Raw genomic sequence first — 25,345 nt, forward strand, 5'->3', positions numbered from 1 at the left:
GATTCGAAACAGAAAAAAAAAATATGCGAACCAACTTATCAGCATTGTGTGATAAGCAACGAAATTAAACAAAGGCAACGGTAACGGCCACAGTAACAACAAATACAACAAGAACAACGGCAACAACAAGAACAACGGCAACAACAAGAACAAGAACAACGGCAGCAGAAATTGCTGACTCTACAGTGCTGGCCCCTCCCCCTCGGTATGTTCATGTGCACATGGCCCGGCAAAGGGATTGAGAAAAGCCTCCAAAGCAAAAAGAAAAAAATAAACAAGGAACAATAAAACTTTGGGATGCCAAAGCTTGAATACCCTTGCTGACGTCTATCAGATGTGCGGTAAATTATACCGTTATACAAATGTATAACAAACAGTGCCAGAAATCAATTTGCGTTTATTTTGGCTCGGTTGATTATGAATGTATATATATATACTCTATAGAGGCGGAGATCCTCCGCGTTACACAAGTGGTAAAAAAAAGGATTATACCTTTTGCAAGGGCATACAAAGAAAATCAATAACTGTGCACCGGGCACAGCGAGGTCAACATTGACACCCAGGCCAGATGAGCAAATGTACAGATGAGTACCTTCACATTACCCCATGGAGCAGTAAAGGGACGATTGGAAGGTCTTTTGGGAATCTCTGCATGCGACTTTAGAATAGGTGCACAGTGCACCCAAACAAAACGTACTGTGAATGGGAATGTGAGTGTGAGTGTGAATGTGAGTGTGTAGTAATCACAGCAGAAACAACAACGGCCACAGCGGGCAGCATTGAGAAGCGCAAACGAGAAGAGAGGAAAAAACTACTAGCTAAATTCCATTCCATAGTCATGAGAGTAGACAAGGTTCTTCCTATATCAGTCGAATTGACTTCAATGTGTGTGCGTGTGTGTGTTTGTGTGTGTGGGTATATACACATATGTAGCATACGTGTGTATACAAAAAAAGCTAAAGCACATCGAAAAGCCAAAAACCTGCGCAGCAATAAAAAGCTTGCGTTTACTTTTGACTTTGCACAGAAACTCAAGCGCTCGCTCGCTTACTCTGCCGCCACCCGCCACTCACTTACACTCTCTCGCTCACTCACTTGCTCACGAGCAACGAGGCAAAAAAAACCTGCACCGGCGAGGGTCGTTTGATAGCAGTAAATAGCGGTGGGTGTTTCGTCTGTTTGACTATTGAGCGCTGAGCATGACCTCAGCGAGAGAAATAGTGCAAATTGGGAGAGCGCAAACGAGCGAGTGAATTAGGGAGTGAGCGCGCAGCTGAGCTTCAATAAGTGCGCTCATTTATAAACAATAAACAAAATAGTGGCGCACATGTTTTTAATTGCATTTTACTTTGCACGGCCAGCAAGGCAAAATCAAAACATGTGTTGTGTGTGCGAGTGAGACAAATAGAATGAGACATATTTACGTATACGTACATACACACATACATACATACGCAAGCACATACACACACATATACATTAAGAGAGAGAACCAGCTCGAGAATTTCAATGCTGACTGCAGTGGCTATTACTGTTGGCAAGCATTTATTTTATTTTGTTAAAAAATTTGCACAAACCTGGCAACGCTTCTAAACAAACAACTTTGATGCGGCGGAATTTTTTATACTAATTTCTGCTAGCAATATTCTATAAGAATGAAACTGTTCATTTGCGTCACTAAGATTAGAAGAGAGCAAGAAATTGCTCTTGAGTGCGTTTCGTTAAAGCCGCTTGTCTCCAATGAGGTAATAAATTTGATGTAGCCAATCATCAATTGTTGTTGTTGTTATTTGATTGTTGTCTTGTTGCCTGTGCGTACTTGAAGAATGACCTCAAACGACCAAAAATTCAAGAGTACTGCAAAGTGGTCGTTGCCAGATTGAGGAAGTTATCTATGTATTTCTCATAGTGCTCTTGTTGTTGTTGTTGTTGTTGTTGTTGTTGTTGTTGTAAAGCTCTCTGCTCGTTCGCTTTTTGTGTTTAATTGCGCGTGTTTCTTATTTGAAGCTTGCTTGTATTTGGCTTCTGATATTATTTGTTTAAATTAAGGTCACAGTTATACAGCAATGGTAAAGCACGCGCGTTCGGGTCACGCTATGGCCGGCAGTTACAAATTGATTGAATACGTTAAGCGACGCCCGACCTTTACACACCTTGGCAAACCGAAATCAGCTTCTTCCACAACGGATTACGCGTAGTAGTATATAGTTTATAGTTTTTAGCCAAATTGTTTCAACTGTGTTAGACGCGTTCTGCGAGACAGCGAGAGGAAAGCACATAAACTTCACGCTACGCGCAGCAGCTGACGACTGAGGGAGCTTTTTTCTTGGCTTTTTGGCTGGCAGTGTGTGTGCGCGCGTGTGTTGTTCATTGTTGCCGCTACCTTTGCGTTTGCCTCTGTCTTTGTTTGCCTTTGCGGTTGAGCTTTTTATGTTTTCGCTCTCAGCTGTCGCCGCGTAACGAGAACTTCTCCAACAGGGGGAGAAAGGATTATTTGATAGTTAGAAAACAGCTTAGATTTGAGATGCTGGAACTTAAGGTCCACCCATATCAAGACTTGTCATAGGAAGGCATCTAAAATGTAGCTCGGCGCAAAAATAAACTACAGTAAAAGCTCCCTTGGGCGGACAACTCATTTAGCCGGCCGAAAGAAACCGATAACCGGCCTAATCAAACTAACATTGTAACTATGCTATTTCCTTTTGTCCAATATCAGATAACTCACCTTCTTTAACTGTTGACAGCCAGCGCTGTCCAGAAACCGAGCAACCCAATTCGTATGTAGCTTGTTGTGTAAGCAGCAGCCAGAACAAAAGCAACAGCGATCGGAGTCTGTAAACAAATCAAATAAGTACGAATCAATTAGAAATAGATATTAATTTGACTACGAAGCAGAAGTGCATATCGACTGAAATGGAAAAAGCCATCGCAAGTGCTTTCCATCGTATACGACGCGTGCATTTACTTTGCCTTTGCATAAAAATACAAAATTAACGAATTAAAAATGCGCAAATCGGTCTTTGACTTTTTGCCGCTGTTGTTGTTCCCTTTGTGTGTTGCATTCATTCCCCTCGGAATATAAAAAGTTTCGTTAAAAAAAAACCAAAAGTAAATCAGCCAAAAATACGCGAGTCGGGAGTGTTCGACTACGAAATACCCATTACAAAGTTCCAAGAGCCCAAAACTCTTAAAAGCATATACTTAATTCATTTGACCACATTAACCGAAATAGTAATAAATAATAAACATTATAAACCTAATTTTAATGGTAATATTTTCTATAGGTCTTTTAGCTGAGGTTTGTGAAAATTTCATTTCTAAAGCGTTTCTAAAAAGCAATGTTAATAGATAATTCCCATTGCAGTTATATATTAACGAGTATCAAAAATACACCTAATGTCATCTTCAATGCATTTAAACACAAAATATAATATATTCCGTATAAAACGAAACGGTGAAAATGTAAACAGTTTGCCAGAAAGTGCCCTGCTGCCTATCGATATATATTTATTGATATCGATTAAATTGTATTTTCCAATTTTGTGCTCGATATATATTGAAATAATATAAACAATCAACCCGTGCAACAGACAATTCGCATGACCACAGAGCATGGAGACAAAGATTGGATTGCTGCATTTTCCGAAAACACACACACACACACGCTTGCATGCAAGGGTTTAGTAGTAGTTTTGCCTATTCGTATATATGCACATGTATGCATTAATACACCCCAAGAGTCACACATACGCACCTTTGTAGATAGTTATTTTTCTTGATTGCGTACCGTCAATTCAATTTACATAAGTCGACGCAATACGAAAATTAGCTGAGCATTTGTTTTGTTGACAAAATTATATAGATTTTAGTACACAACACAATATGGCGATATTGCTTCTTTCACTTTTTTTCAGGCCAACTTGTATAAACTGCGCCACACACGCACACACGTTCGATGACAACGGCAACGACGACGACGACGACAACGACGACGGTGACGATGGGCCGAAATGCATCGGTTATTGCACTGCACTTGACTATATTCTTGCTACGCGGTATTTGGGATTATTGCATCGCAGATTCTGTGCGCCTTCTATTATTATTTTTATATTATAAATAAATACGAGACGAATTAAGCCAGCGAACGCGCTGCGCTTTTCATTCCATGCTGCGGCGCTCACAAACACACACACACACACACACACACTTACGTACGGCAAATGTAAGTGTAGTGGGCGCACCGCAGCGATCTGGCAGCACTATTAGTAAAAGCAGCCCTGAAACCAGCTGTCAAAGCCAACTAGAAGTTATCGAATCAATAACTAATGTTTATGAACATTAAGATTACCAATTTATCAAAAAGGGTACATACACGGAATGTATCCAGCAATTTTAAATTTTTGGCAATAAAATCATTTCGAGTCTGTGTGCTTAACTAAGCGCTTTCACCTTACGTCCAGGCCGATAGATTATGGTGGCAAGGCGATAGATCGATAAGTCCTTTTGCAAAGTGATGAAAAAGTCAACGAAACGCAGTAAAATCAATTAAATTAGAGAGCTGAGCTGGCCGTCTAGTTAATATATATAAAAGTAAAAAAAAACTCGGTTATTAAGTGGCCAGGCAGCTCATGTGCACTCCTAGATTAAACAAATAATTAGTGGCAAAAAAACTGCTAAAGACCACGGCAGGCTCTGTGTGTGTGTGTGTGTGTTTAGTGCGAGCTCCAAAAATCGTCGTGTATGTAGTATACCAATACACGCACAAAGCCCAACTATTTATTGCAATTGCATATTGCCCCTTGACCACGTATTTACGTGTCGACTAGTTCGAGCAACATTCACAGCGGCGGAGAATAACTGCAGCAGCCATGGAGGGCAACAAAGATGAGGCGCAGCGATGCATCGATATGGCTGAGCAGGCATATGCCGAGGGGAGGACCGAAAAGGCGGAAAAGCTACTCCTAAAAGCGGAAAGACTTTACCCCACGGAGAAGGCAAAGCGTGAGTGTAGCAAATTTTTTCGCAATCATTTTAATTGTAAATCGACAATCTTTTCAGAGCTGCTGACGAAGGTGAAAAGCTCGCCTGGTAATGCCGGCAATGGCAAAGAGCGTCCCGCTGCAGGCGCAGATGCGGACACTGGGCCGCGAAAGCGTGTTAACTCGGATTCTAGGAGCCATGCACCAGAGTACACGAACGATCAGCTGGAGTCGGTGCGAAAAGTTAAAAAGTGTGTATCATCATAGTCTTTGTACAATTTGATTTTCTTAACTCAATAATGTCTCCTGCAGATGCAAGGACTACTATGAAGTGCTGGGCGTGACCAAGGCGGCCACTGATTCGGAGATTAAAAAGGCGTACAAGAAGCTGGCCCTGCAGCTGCATCCGGACAAGAACAAGGCGCCCGGTGCTGTCGAGGCATTCAAAACATTGAGCAATGCTGCTGGCGTTTTGACCGATGTCGAAAAGCGAAAGAATTACGATCTATATGGCATCAATGAGTCGCAAAGCGGACATGGCAACAGAGGCGGACACCATGGACATGGCCAGCACTACAATGATTACGGCGGCTTCCAGGCTGACATCAGTCCTGAGGAACTCTTCAACATGTTCTTCAACGGCGGCTTCTCTCAGCAGAATGTCTACATGCGGCAGCAGCGACGCCGTCAGCATGCGCGCGAGGAGAGAGACGTAAGAAAAGCTAATAAATAAAACAACAAATTATTAACTACATTCAAATCCATGCTTGCAGACCAACAATTCCTCTGCCTTGATCAACTTGCTGCCCATTTTACTGCTCATTGGCCTGTCCATGATGTCCTCCTTCTTCATATCGGATCCCATGTACAGTCTGACGCCCTCGCAGTGAGTTTTACTTATTTAATCTATTTTCTAGATTTAAACAATTTGATTTTCTAGTAAATACTCTGTGAAGCGCGAAACAAACGGCCTGAAGATTCCGTATTACGTCAAGGACAACTTCTATTCGGAATATCAGGGCTCGGTGGCACGTCTCGAGGAATCGGTGGAGGAAGATTTTATCAATCATTTGAAGCACTCTTGCAGTCGAGAGCGAAACTATCGTAATTATCGCTTCCATCCATTTAACTTTTATAAATTGAATTTTTAATCTTAAATGTCTGCTTTGCAGGCGACTCCATGCTGGCCAAGGCTCGCACGTTTGGTGACCGGGATCTGTATCGAAAGGCACAGAACATTAATACGCCGTCGTGCGAGAACCTGCAAAAGTATTTAATCACATGATTTCAATATCCGCAATACGCTCGCAATGAAATTTAAACGTGATTTAACCATTTTTTCGTTTTGGTTCTAGTTTTTGTCTGCCTAGTTGTTATAAAATGAGTTTTGTTTTAAAATAATTTGTTATAGTTTATGCCTTTTTTACACGAGACACCACATCAAATCAAACTAAACACATTTATGCATAGATTTAATGAGAAACAGCCGACTTTGGAAATATCTGCTGAAACGGGCATCTGAAATTCTTAACTAAAGCAATATCCAAATGTCAATTTCGGGTTTTTTGCTAGCTAGACAATTATTTTCATTCATAAATTAAATTGAACGGCATACAATGAAAACTCTTTCTGCAGAAGCTGTCCGTTCAGAGAGCTTTCACTGTACGTGCTGGTTCGTTAGTCAAATTGGCAAATGTTTTACCAAGACCAGAGAGAAGTCAACAATGGATAGTGCTCTAAATAAATACATTAAATATAATAAACAAAATGGAAAACCTTTTTAATGGAGCCCTTTGAAAGGCGTCTGTGGAGCAGCAAGGATGAAAACAGCAGCTGAATCAAGTTTTAAAATTATCTAATCATCTAGAGCACAAATTAAGAGTCTGGAAATATGTAAGTTAGTTTAAAATCAAACTGTTTCCGGATGACATCTTGGACATGGTCGGAAGGACGCGTTACAAACAGGTTTTCTCTTTTTGTTCTTTACTAGTTATAAATGTACAAATAAAGCAGTGTTATGCTAAGTAAAGGAAACAGACGGCGTGTCCAGGCTGGATGAGCCGGCGGCTCAATTGCTGATGATGGCCTCCAGGGCGGCCACCACATCGCCGCTCTGTTCCCGCAGCACCTTCTCGGCCTGGGCCTTGCTCACGAGCAGTTCGTTCATCTACAGCGGAAAGAGCGTGTTTTATTGGATTTTTACATGGGTAAGTGGTCATGGTTTATACTCACGATCAGTTCGATGTCCTCCTTCTTCACCTGCACCTTTTGCAGCTCCTTCTCCTTGGCCACTCGCATCTCGTTTTCTTTGCTGCGCTGATTGCCAAACTGTTCCACGGCCTGAAAGTTAACAATTTCCATTTGAATTAGTTTCTTTGCTATTATTATTTGACTCCTGCTTACGCTCGATATATTTGCAGCCGAGATTTCCTTCTCCTCCGCGTAGTCTGTCACACGTTCCAGGTCGGCGGCGCCGCCGTCGTGACGCGTTTGCTTCTTTTGCTTGATGTCCTCGTCCTGGCCATCCTCCTCGACCTCGGTGCCATTGACCTCAACCTCTGGCTCTGTTTCCGCCATACTATTTCGCCTTTTTGTTTCAATTAACTGATTTATATTTAATTTTGCTTTGTAGCCTCGTGCGAGTGTTTCTTTTTTTGTTTTTGCAACACTACAAGTTGCAACAGTGTTATTAATCGACTGACCGACACATTTCACACCGAACGTAAAACTGAACGAAACAAATTCATTGCATGACAGCAAAAGCGATGGTGTGTGTATTGGCTATATTCATATGTATGTTTTGTTGTTCTTGTCAATGATTTTGAGTTTTGTGTAGAGTTGGGCGCGCGCCATTTTTTCTGATTGGACATGCAAAAAGCCATATTTCGTATGTTTTGAGCGCGCCAACAATGGCATTTGAGGAATTTTCAAATGTTGCATAGAAATGAAGCTTGAAGAGAAAAAAACTTGGGAATTTGAAACAAAAATAAAATTCTTAATTAGTTTTTAGCGGATTTCCTACAAAATTGGACAGAGTAAAAAAAATGTAGACAAAACTATGTAGAGTTGCGTGCAGTTTGGGTTCGTGTCATCTCTAGTTCTGAGTGTTGATGAATTTGGTTTTAACATATTGAAATATTTAAATTCTATGTAAATTTATAACCGACCTTTAAAGCATCAATTTGAATACCTTTTCTATATGCCTTTTAAATTGAGAGCATGGAATGTAAAACCGCAAAACTAATTAAAAATATCTCTAGCATAAAGTTCACACTTGCTTGCGGTCAAATGCAGTTTTTTATATCTTAAACCCTTTTTTTTTTTGTTGAAGCTTCCATAACTCTTGCCTAGTTTGCACGGAATGCGACTGTTGCGAATTTTGTTGCGGTCAAAATGTTAATTATAAGTTTTATAGCAGACATAATGAGATTCTGGGGCAAGCGCCGAACCCAAATCCGAGAGCCTTGCTTCCTAGTCGTCGCCGCGCTGCGGGCGTCCTGCTCCATGTCCTGCTCCATGTCCTGCTGGATGTCCAGCTTCTCCTGTTGACATAATCGTTTGCCACCATGATTAATTTAATTGTCACTTTGACGCAAGCGACTCGCACTCTCGCCTGAAAATCAAGATTAATTAACAGCTCGACCCACGGGCGGTCAACATCATTTGTTAGTGTAATGCCCCACGCATGGCGGGAGCATATGTGTGTAAGTGTGTGTGTGTGTGTGTGTATCTGTGTGTGTCAGTTGCAATTTTAATTTAATTCGATTTCCCTTCGGCATCAGTCGTCAGCGATTTTTGCTTGGCTTTAACCGTTGCTGCAGCAGCTGGAGACGCCTCCAAAATGAGGCTCTGGCCCTGGCTCGGGGCATCATTTCCCATGCAGGACACGCTCGCAGCCAAAAAAAGTTGTTTGTCGTCGTGTGCCAGCACATGAGGCAAACCTATTGCTTTGCATACACTTGAAGAAAATACTAAGTTATATTGAATCATGTTCAAACGTTGTCGAAAGCCAAGCCAAGCTCGAAATGCTCTTTAGCTCTTGTTTTAAGAATTTCATTTTTTATTATTAATAATACAAATAATTATTATTAATGGGAAATTTTATTTTCAATTTCTATATAAATTCTTGCAGTAAGAATAAGAATTATTTTCTTATAATACGTAATTGTATTTATTTATTTTATTTAAAACCAAATTCAAAAACTTTTATTGGCCTGATATTTACATACTAGAATGAAGATCATATTTTTTCTCCGAGTGTATGTATATATTGGTGTATGTGTGTGTGTGTGCGTGTGTGTGCGTATGTGTTTGGCGCAACAGGCCGCTCATTTAAAATGTTCGTAACCATTGGCAGGGCCTGCTTCCAATTGGAATTCAGCCTGATGTCGACACTCGGCTCTGCGCTGCGTTGCCAATTGCCAATTGGGAATTAAATTATGCCGCTAATTAGCAATGGCAGAGTCCAAACACACTCACGCACACGCACACATAGGCATGCACATGCACATAAATTATGTTGGCAATTTTGGGGCTCATTGTGGTTTTGGCCTCGCCGCGCTGCAAATTTTCAGGCGCCATTTCCACTTCCTTTTCCTTTTCCATTTCCACTTTCATTTTGCATGTGCCACTGAACGCCCGAATTCACACAGTAAATTTTGGCTTTTGCATTTCTCGAAATAGAGGGTAGCAGCAGCTAGAGAGGGGGGGGAGGGGCATGCGTGTGGGGGCGCCGTAACAGACTCTGGCAGGGTTGCCATTCGTCAGCGACGGCATTTGGCCGCGTGCTCCAATTGAGTTGCATTGTTTTTTATTGCCCTGCGGAAGGGTGTGACAGGAGGTGGGAGGGGGAGGGGTGCTGGGATTAGGGTAGGGCGGAATTTATCTTTGTTTGCCTGCGCGGGTTTATTTCATGTTTTGACATTTGTTTCGCCGCGTGGTTAAAGTGCTTTGCAGGGTATTGGCAGGATTGAGTCGCACTGTGGCGGAGAAGGTCAGTTAGTACAAGAATAAGTGGCACATTTTGTCTTTATGGGATATTTATGAGTACAAATTTTGACCAAAAAAAATGTTGGCAGATTGATTTAGAGGTCAAACCATGAACAAAAAGCCAAACCTTATGAAAATCGGATGAGATTTGACCGAGTTATGGGGTTGGGGAATTTTGACTTATGTCTAGTTAGGATATTTGAGGGTACAATTTTTACATGAATTTTGACCAAAAATACTGTTGCCAGTTTTTGATGCCAAATTGATATAGAGGTCAAACCATGAACAAAAAGCCAAACCTTATGAAAATCGGATGAGATTTGACCGAGTTATGGGGTTGGGGAATTTTGACTTATGTCTAGTTAGGATATTTGAGGGTACAATTTTTACATGAATTTTGACCAAAAATACTGTTGCCAGTTTTTGATGCCAAATTGATATAGAGGTCAAACCATGAACAAAAAGCCAAACCTTATGAAAATCGGATGAGATTTGACCGAGTTATGGGGTTGGGGAATTTTGACTTATGTCTAGTTAGGATATTTGAGGGTACAATTTTTACATGAATTTTGACCAAAAATACTGTTGCCAGTTTTTGATGCCAAATTGATATAGAGGTCAAACCATTAACAAAAAGCCAAACCTTATAAAAATCGTATGAGATTTGACCGAGTTATGGGGTTGGGAAATTTTGACTTATGTCTATATAAGTAATTTGAGGGTACAATTTTTACATGAATTTTGACCAAAAATACCGTTGCCCGTTTTTGATGCCAAATTGATATAGAGGTCAAACCATTAACAAAAAGCCAAACCTTATGAAAATCGTATGAGATTTGACCGAGTTATGGGGTTGGGAAATTTTGACTTATGTCTATATAAGTAATTTGAGGGTACAATTTTTACATGAATTTTGACCAAAAATACCGTTGCCCGTTTTTGATGCCAAATTGATATAGAGGTCAAACCATGAACAAAAAGCCAAACCTTATGAAAATCGTATGAGATTTGACCGAGTTATGGGGTTGGGAAATTTTGACTTATGTCTATATAAGTAATTTGAGGGTACAATTTTTACATGAATTTTGACCAAAAATACCGTTGCCCGTTTTTGATGCCAAATTGATTAAGAGGTCAAACCATGAACAAAAAGCCAAACCTTTTTAAAATCGGATGAGATTTGACCGAGTTATGGGGTTGGGAAATTTTGACTTATGTCTATATAAGTAATTTGAGGGTACAATTTTTACATGAATTTTGACCAAAAATACCGTTGCCCGTTTTTGATGCCAAATTGATATAGAGGTCAAACCATGAACAAAACGCCAAACCTTTTTAAAATCGTATGAGATTTGACCGAGTTATGGGGTTGGGGAATTTTGACTTATGGTCTAGTTAGGATATTTGAGGGTACAATTTTTACATGAATTTTTACCAAAAATACCGTTGCCCGTTTTTGATGCCAAATTGATATAGAGGTCAAACCATGAACAAAACGCCAAACCTTTTTAAAATCGGATGAGATTTGACCGAGTTATGGGGATGGGAAATTTTGACTTATGTCTATATAAGTATTTGAGGGTACAATTTTTACATGAATTTTGACCAAAAATACCGTTGCCCGTTTTTGATGCCAAATTGATTAAGAGGTCCAACCATGAACAAAAAGCCAAACCTTTTTAAAATCGGATGAGATTTGACCGAGTTATGGGGTTGGGAAATTTTGACTTATGTCTATATAAGTAATTTGATGGTACAATTTTTACATGAATTTTGACCAAAAATACCGTTGCCCGTTTTTGATGCCAAATTGATATAGAGGTCAAACCATTAACAAAAAGCCAAACCTTATGAAAATCGTATGAGATTTGACCGAGTTATGGGGATGGGAAATTTTGACTTATGTCTATATAAGTAATTTGAGGGTACAATTTTTACATGAATTTTGACCAAAAATACCGTTGCCCGTTTTTGATGCCAAATTGATATAGAGGTCAAACCATTAACAAAAAGCCAAACCTTATGAAAATCGGATGAGATTTGACCGAGTTATGGGGTTGGGGAATTTTGACTTATGTCTAGTTAGGATATTTGAGGGTACAATTTTTACATGAATTTTGACCAAAAATACTGTTGCCAGTTTTTGATGCCAAATTGATATAGAGGTCAAACCATGAACAAAAAGCCAAACCTTATGAAAATCGGATGAGATTTGACCGAGTTATGGGGTTGGGGAATTTTGACTTATGTCTAGTTAGGATATTTGAGGGTACAATTTTTACATGAATTTTGACCAAAAATACTGTTGCCAGTTTTTGATGCCAAATTGATATAGAGGTCAAACCATGAACAAAAAGCCAAACCTTATGAAAATCGGATGAGATTTGACCGAGTTATGGGGTTGGGGAATTTTGACTTATGTCTAGTTAGGATATTTGAGGGTACAATTTTTACATGAATTTTGACCAAAAATACTGTTGCCAGTTTTTGATGCCAAATTGATATAGAGGTCAAACCATTAACAAAAAGCCAAACCTTATAAAAATCGTATGAGATTTGACCGAGTTATGGGGTTGGGAAATTTTGACTTATGTCTATATAAGTAATTTGAGGGTACAATTTTTACATGAATTTTGACCAAAAATACCGTTGCCCGTTTTTGATGCCAAATTGATATAGAGGTCAAACCATTAACAAAAAGCCAAACCTTATGAAAATCGTATGAGATTTGACCGAGTTATGGGGTTGGGAAATTTTGACTTATGTCTATATAAGTAATTTGAGGGTACAATTTTTACATGAATTTTGACCAAAAATACCGTTGCCCGTTTTTGATGCCAAATTGATATAGAGGTCAAACCATGAACAAAAAGCCAAACCTTATGAAAATCGTATGAGATTTGACCGAGTTATGGGGTTGGGAAATTTTGACTTATGTCTATATAAGTAATTTGAGGGTACAATTTTTACATGAATTTTGACCAAAAATACCGTTGCCCGTTTTTGATGCCAAATTGATTAAGAGGTCAAACCATGAACAAAAAGCCAAACCTTTTTAAAATCGGATGAGATTTGACCGAGTTATGGGGTTGGGAAATTTTGACTTATGTCTATATAAGTAATTTGAGGGTACAATTTTTACATGAATTTTGACCAAAAATACCGTTGCCCGTTTTTGATGCCAAATTGATATAGAGGTCAAACCATGAACAAAACGCCAAACCTTTTTAAAATCGTATGAGATTTGACCGAGTTATGGGGTTGGGGAATTTTGACTTATGGTCTAGTTAGGATATTTGAGGGTACAATTTTTACATGAATTTTTACCAAAAATACCGTTGCCCGTTTTTGATGCCAAATTGATATAGAGGTCAAACCATGAACAAAACGCCAAACCTTTTTAAAATCGGATGAGATTTGACCGAGTTATGGGGATGGGAAATTTTGACTTATGTCTATATAAGTATTTGAGGGTACAATTTTTACATGAATTTTGACCAAAAATACCGTTGCCCGTTTTTGATGCCAAATTGATTAAGAGGTCCAACCATGAACAAAAAGCCAAACCTTTTTAAAATCGGATGAGATTTGACCGAGTTATGGGGTTGGGAAATTTTGACTTATGTCTATATAAGTAATTTGATGGTACAATTTTTACATGAATTTTGACCAAAAATACCGTTGCCCGTTTTTGATGCCAAATTGATATAGAGGTCAAACCATTAACAAAAAGCCAAACCTTATGAAAATCGTATGAGATTTGACCGAGTTATGGGGATGGGAAATTTTGACTTATGTCTATATAAGTAATTTGAGGGTACAATTTTTACATGAATTTTGACCAAAAATACCGTTGCCCGTTTTTGATGCCAAATTGATATAGAGGTCAAACCATTAACAAAAAGCCAAACCTTATGAAAATCGTATGAGATTTGACCGAGTTATGGGGTTGGGAAAATTTGACTTATGGCCTAGTTAGGATATTTGAGAGTACAATTTGTACATGAATTTTGACCAAAAATACTGTTGCCCGTTTTTGATGCCAAATTGATATAGAGGTCAAACCATGAACAAACCGCCAAACCTTTTGAAAATCGGATGAGATTTGACCGAGTTATGGGGTTGGGAAAATTTGACTTATGTCTAGTTAGGATATTTGAGGGTACAATTTTTACATAAATTTTGACCAAAAATACCGTTGCCCGGTTCTGATGCCTAATTGATCTAGAGGTCAAACCATTAACAAAAAGCCAAACCTTATGAAAATCGGATGAGATTTGACCGAGTTATGGGGTTGGGAAAATTTGACTTATGTCTATATAAGTAATTTGAGGGTACAATTTTTACATGAATTTTGACCAAAAATACCGTTGCCCGGTTCTGATGCCAAATTGATATAGAGGTCAAACCATTAACAAAAAGCCAAACCTTTTTAAAATCGGATGAGATTTGACCGAGTTATGGGGTTGGGGAATTTTGACTTATGTCTAGTTAGGAAATTTACGGGTACAATTTGTACATGAATTTTGACCAAAAATACTGTTGCCAGATTTTGATGCCAATTTGATTTAGAGGTCAAACCATGAAAAAATAGCCAAACCTTTTTAAAATCGGATGAGATTTGACCGAGTTATGGGGTTGGGGAATTTTGACTTATGTCTAGTTAGGAAATTTAAGGGTACAATTTGTACATGAATTTTGACCAAAATACTGTTGCCAGATTTTGATGCCAATTTGATTTAGAGGTCAAACCATGAAAAAATAGCCAAACCTTTTTAAAATCGGATGAGATTTGACCGAGGTTTGGGGTTGGGAAATTTTGACTTATGTCTATATAAGTAATTTGAGGGTACAATTTTTACATGAATTTTGACCAAAAATACCGTTGCCCGTTTTTGATGCCAAATTGATATAGAGGTCAAACCATGAACAAAACGCCAAACCTTTTGAAAATCGTATGAGATTTGACCGAGTTATGGGGTTGGGAAATTTTGACTTATGTCTAGTTAGGATATTTGAGGGTACAATTTTTACATGAATTTTGACTAAAAATACTGTTGCCAGTTTTTGATGCCAAATTGATTTAGAGGTCAAACCATGAACAAAACGCCAAACCTTTTGAAAATCGTATGAGATTTGACCGAGTTATGGGGTTGGGAAATTTTGACTTATGTCTATATAAGTAATTTGAGGGTACAATTTTTACATGAATTTTGACCAAAAATACCGTTGCCCGTTTTTGATGCCAAATTGATATAGAGGTCAAACCATGAACAAAAAGCCAAACCTTATGAAAATCGTATGAGATTTGACCGAGTTATGGGGTTGGGAAATTTTGACTTATGTCTATATAAGTAATTTGAGGCTACAATTTTTACATGAATTTTGACCAAAAATACCGTTGCCCGTTTTTGATGTCTAATTGATCTAGAGGTCAAACCATGAACAAAAAGCCAAACCTTATGAAAATCGTATGAGATTTGACCGAGTTATGGGGTTGGGAAATTTTGACTTATGTCTATATAAGTAATTTGAGGGTACAATTTTAACATGAATTTTGACCAAAAATACCGTTGCCCGTTTTTGATGCCAAATTGATTAAGAGGTCAAACCATGAACAAAAAGCCAAACCTTTTTAAAATCGGATGAGATTTGACCGAGTTATCGGGTTGGGAAATTTTGACTTATGTCTATATAAGTAATTTGAGGGTACAATTTGTACATGAATTTTGACCAAAAATACCGTTGCCCGTTTTTGATGCCAAATTGATATAGAGGTCAAACCATTAACAAAAAGCCAAACCTTATGAAAATCGGATGAGATTTGACCGAGTTATGGGGTTGGGAAATTTTGACTTATCGTCTAGTTAGGATATTTGAGGCTACAATTTGTACATGAATTTTGACCAAAAATACTGTTGCCAGATTTTGATGCCAATTTGATTTGGAGGGCAAACCATGAACAAAACGCCAAACCTTTTGAAAATCGGATGAGATTTGACCGAGTTATGGGGTTAGGAAATTTTGACTAACGTCTATATAAGTAATTTGAGGGTACAATTTTTACATGAATTTTGACCAAAAATACCGTTGCCCGTTTTTGATGCCAAATTGATATAGAGGTCAAACCATTAACAAAAAGCCAAACCTTATGAAAATCGGATGAGATTTGACCGAGTTATGGGGTTGGGAAATTTTGACTTATGGTCTAGTTAGGATATTTGAAGGTACAATTTGTACATAAATTTTGACCAAAAATACTGTTGCCAGATTTTGATGCCAATTTGATTTGGAGGGCAAACCATGAACAAAACGCCAAACCTTTTGAAAATCGGATGAGATTTGACCGAGTTATGGGGTTAGGAAATTTTGACTTATGTCTATATAAGTAATTTGAGGGTACAATTTTTACATGAATTTTGACCAAAAATACCGTTGCCCGTTTTTGATGCCAAATTGATATAGAGGTCAAACCATGAACAAAAAGCCAAACCTTTTGAAAATCGGATGAGATTTGACCGAGTTATGGGGTTGGGAAAATTTGACTTATGTCTATATAAGTAATTTGAGGGTACAATTTTTACATGAATTTTGACTAAAAATACCGTTGCCCGTTTTTGATGCCAAATTGATTTAGAGGTCAAACCATGAAAAAATAGCCAAACATTTCTAAAATCGGTTGAGATTTGACCGAGTTATGGGGTTAGGGAATTTTGACTTATGTCTAGTTAGGATATTTGAGGGTACAATTTGTACATGAATTTTGACCAAAAATACTGTTGCCAGATTTTGATGCCAATTTGATTTGGAGGGAAAACCATGAACAAAACACCAAACCTTTTGAAAATCGGATGAGATTTGACCGAGTTATGGGGTTGGGAAATTTTGACATATGTCTATATAAGTAATTTGAGGGTACAATTTTTACATGAATTTTGACCAAAAATACCGTTGCCCGTTTTTGATGCCAAATTGATTTAGAGGTCAAACCTTGAAAAAATAGCCAAACATTTCTAAAATCGGTTGAGATTTGACCGAGTTATGGGGTTGGGGAATTTTGACTTATGTCTAGTTAGGATATTTGAGGGTACAATTTGTACATGAATTTTGACCAAAAATACTGTTGCCAGATTTTGATGCCAATTTGATTTGGAGGGAAAACCATGAACAAAACACCAAACCTTTTGAAAATCGGATGAGATTTGACCGAGTTATGGGGTTGGGAAATTTTGACATATGTCTATATAAGTAATTTGAGGGTACAATTTTTACATGAATTTTGACCAAAAATACCGTTGCCCGTTTTTGATGCCAAATTGATATAGAGGTCAAACCATGAACAAAAAGCCAAACCTTATGAAAATCGGATGAGATTTGACCGAGTTATGGGGTTGGGAAATTTTGACTTATGGTCTAGTTCGGATATTTGATGGTACAATTTGTACATGAATTTTGACTAAAAATACTGTTGCCAGATTTTGATGCCAATTTGATTTGGAGGGAAAACCATGAACAAAACACCAAACCTTTTGAAAATCGGATGAGATTTGACCGAGTTATGGGGTTGGGAAATTTTGACTTATGGTCTAGTTCGGATATTTGATGGTACAATTTGTACATGAATTTTGACTAAAAATACTGTTGCCAGATTTTGATGCCAATTTGATTTGGAGGGAAAACCATGAACAAAACACCAAACCTTTTGAAAATCGGATGAGATTTGACCGAGTTATGGGGTTGGGAAATTTTGACATATGTCTATATAAGTAATTTGAGGGTACAATTTTTACATGAATTTTGACCAAAAATACCGTTGCCCGTTTTTGATGCCAAATTGATATAGAGGTCAAACCATGAACAAAAAGCCAAACCTTATGAAAATCGGATGAGATTTGACCGAGTTATGGGGTTGGGAAATTTTGACTTATGGTCTAGTAGGATATTTGAGGGTACAATTTGTACATGAATTTTGACCAAAAATACTGTTGCCAGATTTTGATGACAATTTGATTTGGAGGGCAAACCATGAACAAAACGCCAAACCTTTTGAAAATCGGATGAGATTTGACCGAGTTATGGGGTTAGGAAATTTTGACTAACGTCTATATAAGTAATTTGAGGGTACAATTTTTACATGAATTTTGACCAAAAATACCGTTGCCCGTTTTTGATGCCAAATTGATATAGAGGTCAAACCATGAACAAAAAGCCAAACCTTATGAAAATCGGATGAGATTTGACCGAGTTATGGGGTTGGGAAATTTTGACTTATGGTCTAGTTAGGATATTTGAGGCTACAATTTGTACATGAATTTTGACCAAAAATACTGTTGCCAGATTTTGATGCCAATTTGATTTGGAGGGCAAACCATGAACAAACCGCCAAACCTTTTGAAAATCGGATGAGATTTGACCGAGTTATGGGGTTGGGAAAATTTGACTTATGTCTATATAAGTAATTTGAGGGTACAATTTTTACATGAATTTTGACCAAAAATACCGTTGCCCGTTTTTGATGCCAAATTGATTTAGAGGTCAAACCATGAAAAAATAGCCAAACATTTCTAAAATCGGATGAGATTTGACCGAGTTATGGGGTTGGGGAATTTTGACTTATGTCTAGTTAGGATATTTGAGGGTACAATTTGTACATGAATTTTGACCAAAAATAGCGTTGCCCGTTTTTGATGCCAAATTGATATAGAGGTCAAACCATGAACAAAAAGCCAAACCTTATGAAAATCGGATGAGATTTGACCGAGTTATGGGGTTTGGAAAATTTGACTTATGTCTATATAAGTAATTTGAGGGTACAATTTTTACATGAATTTTGACCAAAAATACCGTTGCCCGTTTTTGATGCCAAATTGATATAGAGGTCAAACCATGAACAAAAAGCCAAACCTTATGAAAATCGGATGAGATTTGACCGAGTTATGGGGTTGGGGAATTTTGACTTATGTCTATATAAGTAATTTGAGGGTACAATTTTTACATGAATTTTGACCAAAAACACCGTTGCCCGTTTTTGATGTCTAATTGATCTAGAGGTCAAACCATGAACAAAAAGCCAAACCTTATGAAAATCGGATGAGATTTGACCGAGTTATGGGGTTGCGGAATTTTGACTAACGTCTATATAAGTAATTTGAGGCTACAATTTTTACATGAATTTTGACCAAAAATACTGTTGCCAGATTTTGATGCCAAATTGATTAAGAGGTCAAACCATGAACAAAAAGCCAAACCTTATGAAAATCGGATGAGATTTGACCGAGGTATAGGGTTGGGAATTTTGACTTATGTCTAAATAAGTAATTTGAGGGTACAATTTTTACATGAATTTTGACCAAAAATACTGTTGCCAGATTTTGATGCCAATTTGATTTGGAGGGAAAACCATGAACAAAACGCCAAACCTTTTGAAAATCGGATGAGATTTGACCGAGTTATGGGGTTGGAAAATTTTGACCTGTGTGCCAAATTTACCTAGAATGAGTGGGAAATTTCGACCGTTGTCTGTACGGGATAATTGAGGGTACCATTTACCCCTGGAATTCAACCAAGAGTTTAGTTTAAGGTTTGGCCGAGTTATGAGGTTGGGAAATTTCGACGTATGTCTTTATACGCCATTTATGGGTATATTTATATTTACAAATATCGATAACGAAGTATGTTAAGGCAATTCAGAACTTGGAACGGGCTATATCTATATTCAATCGGGACATCCAACTGTCTTCTGATGAAACTTTGGATTGATTTATTATTATTCTTTCTTTAATTATACTTAAAATAAAATTGATTTATTATTTATTTATATATGTATATATATATAGCCGATGTGCATTCGCAATCCTCCAATTTTATGTCTCTTTAGAAGAGGCCTTGCCTGTTAATTGGGATAATTTGCGTGTTCCCAACATTAATCTCTTTCCATATCAAAAATCCGACTACTATATATAGTTTCTCTGCAACTCCAATAGGTTGTATGTCAAGTCCATAAATAAATTGCACAGCTCCTCTTCTTGGGAATTGCATCTATTTGTGGACTTAACTCAATTGTTGCATTGATTAAAGCCAATTGCAGCTGCAGCTCATAATTTTACTTCGCCAGAATTTTCATTGAGCAAATTTGTAAAATCTCATTTTGAATTGAACCCCAGAATGAAGCTTTGATTCCGGCCGCCCGCCTCCAGTTCATTGAAGGATGCAACGATACGTGCCACATGCACGCACGTGTGGGCGGAGGGGGAGGGCAAGTGGGAGGGGAGGGGGGCGGAGTCAGACAATCGATATGTATTCGCAGCCTTGTTGCATGTCCTCCGACTGTTGGCCAACTGGGCTGTGTCAATGCCATTTTGGCCATTTCCCCATTCGACATGCAGTCAATAAATAAATTTGCATAGCAAATAAATGAAGAAAATGCAATTTTCAAGAACAGGACGAGGCACGCAACTGTGCGTTAAATGCAAGGACAACGAACGCTCAGGAATCCCCAGAAATCTGTACATATCCCGCTTTAAGCCATCGCATGGCATAATTGACCGGCAACTCAATTAGGCTAATAACAGGCGAGCTTGAATGTGGCACAAGCTTTAGCTGCGAGCAGAATGCTCGGTGTCCTTACCATGTCCTGGCTAACTTTGCTTTATTCGCAAATTGTCCAAAAATAATTGAGCCATTGAAAATGGCGCTCGATTGGTCAAACAAAAGTTCGCAACTGTTACCGATACAAGAAACTTGCTCCTTGCCCGCGACGAAAGGATCCGAAAGCATGCCAGAAAAGGATGTTGTGTGTGCCCGGCGACCTATTGACGACCTTTATCGCGCACTGTACATAAACCATAATCGCAATTGGCAAGTGGCCGCCACTCGACATCGCCATCGGCATTGTCATGCTTGGCAGGAGCAGGACACACACACGGAGGGACACACACACAGATAGGACACGCTGGACATAGTGAAACGCATTGAACGGAAGCGCTGCTCATTCATTTAAAACTTGTCTGCAAGTTGCCAAGTTCCCCCTCCCCCACCCTCTCCCCTTTCCCACACTCACACACACACACGGAGAAGGTGCAATCGTAAAGTCCTTTCTTCCGCTTCTGAGTGTGCCCCCTTCGTCCACCTCCTGCTGGCATTTTAGCAAGTTTTGCGTTTAACAATTTCGCTTCCTTCCGCTTTGGCTAAACGGCGCCAGGTTGTCGTGGAAATTTGTTTTAATCGTCATCTTTGCCATCCTACGTAAGCGCTTCCCCACTTCTGAAGAAATTTCGTCCGCAAGGTTTGTTGACGTCCTTTCCCCTCCCTCTTCCTCCCTCTTCCGACCGCTTTTGAGTTTTGGGGCCAACTCCTTCGCTTATCGATGGCCCGTTCAATATTTTATTAGTGTCCTTAGCTGTGCGACTCGCTGAGCACCCAGGCGCCACATCCTTCCGTATACCTTCGCCATTTGGGAGCGGGGAGGGGTTTCGGGCCAAGTTTTCTGCATGCCTTTGCCTTTTGCCCGGCACTTTGATTTCTTGCTCTTGAGCGCGCAATAAATATTTATTTGCCTGTAAGGACTCCAACTCCTCGACTTAAATCGGCCATTTAGTGGACTTACCTAATGGCGCATTGTCCGACATTCGGGGGCCTGGCTTCGTTCATATATAAGATGTTCGCAGAATAAATTATATTATGCCTCAATGGACTACAAAAGGCCTACGGGTACGAGTACTTGCTATTCGCATTTTATACATTTTTTAGGAAAAAAACTTAGATACATTAGTTGTACTACAAAAAGTGTTAATTAATTATACTTGTTATTATTATTCTTGCAATTAATTGTAAGAAATATATGTTAAATTTAAGAGTGGAAAAAGAGCACCAACATTCTCAAAGAGTTTTTGTTATCTAAATATTATTTTTCCCTTTTCCTTGAGTGTGAAAACTTTTTCACTTCCCCTTGCCCTTACCGTCCCTCATAACCCGTGTCATTGCATATCTTAAATGCACTTTGGATCATTTTCTTATCAATGAGCTGTTGCACTTTGGCTAGAATCTGTCCCCCCTCAAGCTCCCCCTTGAATGTGAAGCGTATATTTTCTTACCCTTTACAGCCCGGCTACAATAAAACTGTCTGTCTATTGTCTGTAGACACCCCCCTCCCCCGCGACCATCCCTCTGGCGACCCGCACATACGTACACTTAACTCTAAACGTTATTATTGTCGCCTGACAGTCTCCACAATTTGGCGTAATGTGTAATATTTCTTCTTTATAACCGACCACGCATCCGCCGTACTCAACTCAGAAGGTGTATCCATAAAAGGGGCAAAGATACTTAGGGGAGGGGTTGGAGGTGGGGTTGGATATGATAATAAAGTATAAAAAAAACTTGTGCATACTTTTGTGCGTCTTTCTTCGTTTTGTTGGAGTTGAGCACTTGCGGATATCCGTGAATATATATCATTTTATTTATAATTTTTATGCAGCTTTTAGCAAAGCCATATTAACTGGAACGGCCCGAATTTATTTGCGCATCGCTAGACATCAATTTGATGTGTGACGAAGAAGAAGAAATGTGAAAGAAAAAAGTCGAAGAAAATGCTGAAAATTGCGTTTTTCGCTTAGCTCAAACTAATTAAAATTGCGGCTAAGCAATTGCTCAAAGAGAGAGAAAGTGAGACAGAGAGCGAGAGAGTGAGATGGGAAGAGGTGACAGGTGCTTGACTGCGAGAAAAAATAGAAACCATCTAATGACCATACATCATTTGAGCAATCAATCAATTTGAGCACATTTAATCCACATGAATCATGTTACATGCGGCAGAGCAGATTGAGCTGGGCAAAAAGTCTGGGTTGGGCTTGTGAGAAGGGGGGCAGAGTTCGGGGGCTGCTCGCTGGACTTGAACTGGAAATCTTGCGATATTAATCAGTCTATTAGACACGATTTGTTCCACTGCCGACATGGCGCACGATTATTCAATCAGAGCTCGCCCGATAGCCGCACAGTTGGTTGCCCAGGCCCAAACCCATACCCATGCCCAAAGCCAGACACAGACTCAGCTCCATGCCCAGCCCCTGGTCAGTCCGTTGGGCTGGAGTCATGCTGGAATCTGAGTCCATGTGTGAGGCATACATGTGTCCAGCTCTAGTGTGTGCCAAGTGCCGCGGGCTCTGTAAAGGAATAAAAAAAAGATATGTATTAATGCTTTGTAAATACCAGCGTGTCGTATGATTGGATTTCGGATCAGGTTAGTATGTGACCTTGACGGGCACACATAACCTACAAACGTAATATTTTATCGACATGCTTTAAAGATACAAATTCATCTTGTAATAAACGAGTCAAATACATATGTATATAAAGAAATATAATCTCTCTTTTTCTTTACTTCCACAGAGAGACTCTTGCTTTTTCTCTCTGACAGACTTTTTTCACCTTTTCTCTCCGTCTTTCTCACTCGCTTTTTCCCGGTTACAATCTATTCCCTCTCTCGATGCTCTCTCTTAATCTCCATCTTTCTGACTGTCTATATATCTGTCTATCTCTCTCTCTCTCTCTCTCTCTCTCTCTCTCTCTCTCTCTCTCTCTCTCTCTCTCTCTCTCTCTCTCTCTCTCTCTCTCCCTATCTATTTTTCTATTTCAGTTTTCTATGTCTCCCTCTTATCCTTTCCGACTACAGCTCACATACTTTTTTTCTTCTCTTTCCTTTGTATCGCCTTTCTATGCGATTCTCATAAACTAAATATGATTATCATTACATCCCACATCATCATGAAAACCATAAGTACATCATATATGGATCCATTTGACATAAATAATCAATTTAAAACACGTTTTACCATCCAACTGTCAGTATGTCCATGTCATCAACACTAGGGGGCAGCTTACAGTTGCCAAGGAAGTAAAGAGATAGAGCGAGAACTTAAGGACAACAAGAGTCCATCCAGTCGATGTGTGGTGTGTATTTATAGTTTTTACTCAACAAATTTGTTGATATCGTAAACTTTTTTATGAAGTCGGTCAAAATGGCCATCGATAGAAAACGTATAAAAATTGATGGCAACGGAAAGTCTTTAGAGGAGAAGTGTTTGGTGTCTAGAAGATTTCCAAAGTTGTCTGATGAGTGCTGCTCCCCTCTCTTCCCTCTCCAACTGGGTGGTGACTTTAAAGGATTTGAAGCCGAGAGGCTCATAAAAATGAAAGACAAGCGCAATTGAGCAGCATTTGCATATTGAATGAGTTGCTGTGCTGTGCTCGAAAGCGCGGCTAGGACACAATATCCTGCAGACGCCAAGGATAACGCACATTGTATGACTTATGGGGCTGGCTGCAGCTAACACAACCCCCTCCCCGGGCATTAGACTGCGCCAGCCGTCAACTTGTGTAGTTTTTCAATTTCATCATTCCATCCCCCCTCCCTCCTACAATACATCGCCCTTCATCCCTTCAGCTCGTCAGCTGTTGGCGGCGCCGCGCTGCACACTTGCAAAGATTTATTTTTATCGCCTACGATTTCCATTCAATCCAATTCATTTCGCTGGCATTCTCTCGTCCTATTTTTTTTCATCTTTTCTGAGCACGAAATTTGCAAAAATTTGCAGCGCGAAGACTTTGATTTTTGGCCACAAGTGGGGTAAAGTGCTGTGGGCAAGTGAAACACGGCACTGTTTGGCATTTGCTCGCAGAAAACTATTTGACATTTCCGGCCAGCGCCATATCCATTTTTATCAACGAATTCTGTGCCAGAGGCCACAGTTCTTGGCTTCCAGTCCAATTGGCCATATATAACTCGGCAGCTTGCTGGCAATTGATTTAGCCAGGTGCTGGCTACATTCAAAAAAAAAAAAAGAAAAAACAATAATAAAACAAAAAGACATGCTCGACGAGGATGGGATTCGAACCCACGCGTGCAGAGCACATTGGATTAGCAGTCCAACGCCTTAACCTCTCGGCCACCTCGTCGCTTTGAACTTCGCCGTCAAATTGCTTAACTTAAGCTTTGAGCTGATTCGAGAGTTAGTTAACTTTCATAACTTGCCAAATTTTTGCTGTCTCTTGATTTTTGTGCTAGTTTCCATTTTATAGATAAAGATAAACAGCTGAAAACAATGTTGATAAAGAGCGAGAGGCAAAATAGAGATATTTTATTGCTGATTCGAACATTACCTAGATTTAGATCTATTAGTTATATTATTTTAATATGCGAGACAAAATAATAAGCAAAAAAGAGTTTTTGGTGACTCGAGCATTACTTAGCTTCAGATTTTTTAATTATATTTTTTTTATTCTAATATGCAAGACAAAAAAAAAAATAAACTTGGTACTGGTTTTGGCGACCTTTCCATATTTTAAATATTAATAATATTATTATTATTTTTAAAATAATA

General features: G+C 39.0%; 3 protein-coding genes and 1 non-coding gene across 4 annotated transcripts in view; 1 reads left to right on the forward strand and 3 right to left on the reverse strand.

The window, feature by feature from the left end:
• LOC115761214 (protein roadkill) overlaps positions 1 to 4,873 on the reverse strand; it is a 52,440-nt gene extending 47,567 nt beyond the window's left edge. The window contains exons 1-2 of the mRNA XM_030702902.1: positions 3,755 to 4,873; positions 2,726 to 2,832 (exon numbers count right to left, since the gene is read on the reverse strand). The gene's annotated coding sequence lies outside the window, so the exon portion shown is untranslated. The remainder of the gene's footprint in view (positions 1 to 2,725; positions 2,833 to 3,754) is intronic.
• Positions 4,869 to 6,434, forward strand: LOC115761215 (dnaJ homolog subfamily B member 12). Its single transcript, XM_030702905.1, has 6 exons — positions 4,869 to 5,001; positions 5,059 to 5,230; positions 5,292 to 5,691; positions 5,753 to 5,865; positions 5,920 to 6,083; positions 6,152 to 6,434. The coding sequence occupies exons 1-6, from the start codon at positions 4,869 to 4,871 to the stop codon at positions 6,262 to 6,264; spliced, it is 1,095 nt and encodes a 364-aa protein (XP_030558765.1). The 3' UTR covers positions 6,265 to 6,434.
• Positions 6,435 to 6,945: 511 nt separating this feature from the next.
• On the reverse strand, positions 6,946 to 7,701 carry LOC115761216 (huntingtin-interacting protein K). Its single transcript, XM_030702906.1, has 3 exons — positions 7,383 to 7,701; positions 7,212 to 7,319; positions 6,946 to 7,146 (listed from the first exon to the last, which is right to left on the reverse strand). The coding sequence occupies exons 1-3, from the start codon at positions 7,554 to 7,556 to the stop codon at positions 7,048 to 7,050; spliced, it is 381 nt and encodes a 126-aa protein (XP_030558766.1). The 5' UTR covers positions 7,557 to 7,701; the 3' UTR covers positions 6,946 to 7,047.
• Positions 7,702 to 24,838: 17,137 nt separating this feature from the next.
• Trnas-gcu lies at positions 24,839 to 24,920 on the reverse strand. Its single transcript has one exon. It is a non-coding gene; the product is annotated as a tRNA-Ser (tRNA).
• Between the last annotated feature and the right edge of the window lie 425 nt (positions 24,921 to 25,345).

The sequence above is a fragment of the Drosophila novamexicana genome, unplaced genomic scaffold, assembly GCF_003285875.2.
Source record: "Drosophila novamexicana strain 15010-1031.04,08,12 unplaced genomic scaffold, DnovRS2.1 tig00000463-arrow-arrow-pilon, whole genome shotgun sequence".
In the NCBI taxonomy this organism is placed as follows: Eukaryota; Metazoa; Arthropoda; class Insecta; order Diptera; family Drosophilidae; genus Drosophila; species Drosophila novamexicana.

Bases quoted from the DNA above. Each gene is read 5' to 3' on its own strand.
- LOC115761215 (XM_030702905.1), top strand. From the start codon at position 4,869: ATGGAGGGCAACAAAGATGAGGCGCAGCGATGCATCGATATGGCTGAG. The intron at 5,692-5,752 runs GTAAGAAAAGCT...CCATGCTTGCAG, and splicing joins ATGCGCGCGAGGAGAGAGAC to ACCAACAATTCCTCTGCCTT. The intron at 5,866-5,919 runs GTGAGTTTTACT...TTGATTTTCTAG, and splicing joins TACAGTCTGACGCCCTCGCA to TAAATACTCTGTGAAGCGCG.
- LOC115761216 (XM_030702906.1), bottom strand. From the start codon at position 7,556: ATGGCGGAAACAGAGCCAGAGGTTGAGGTCAATGGCACCGAGGTCGAG. The intron at 7,320-7,382 runs GTAAGCAGGAGT...GTTAACTTTCAG, and splicing joins CGGCTGCAAATATATCGAGC to GCCGTGGAACAGTTTGGCAA. The intron at 7,147-7,211 runs GTGAGTATAAAC...TTTCCGCTGTAG, and splicing joins AGGAGGACATCGAACTGATC to ATGAACGAACTGCTCGTGAG.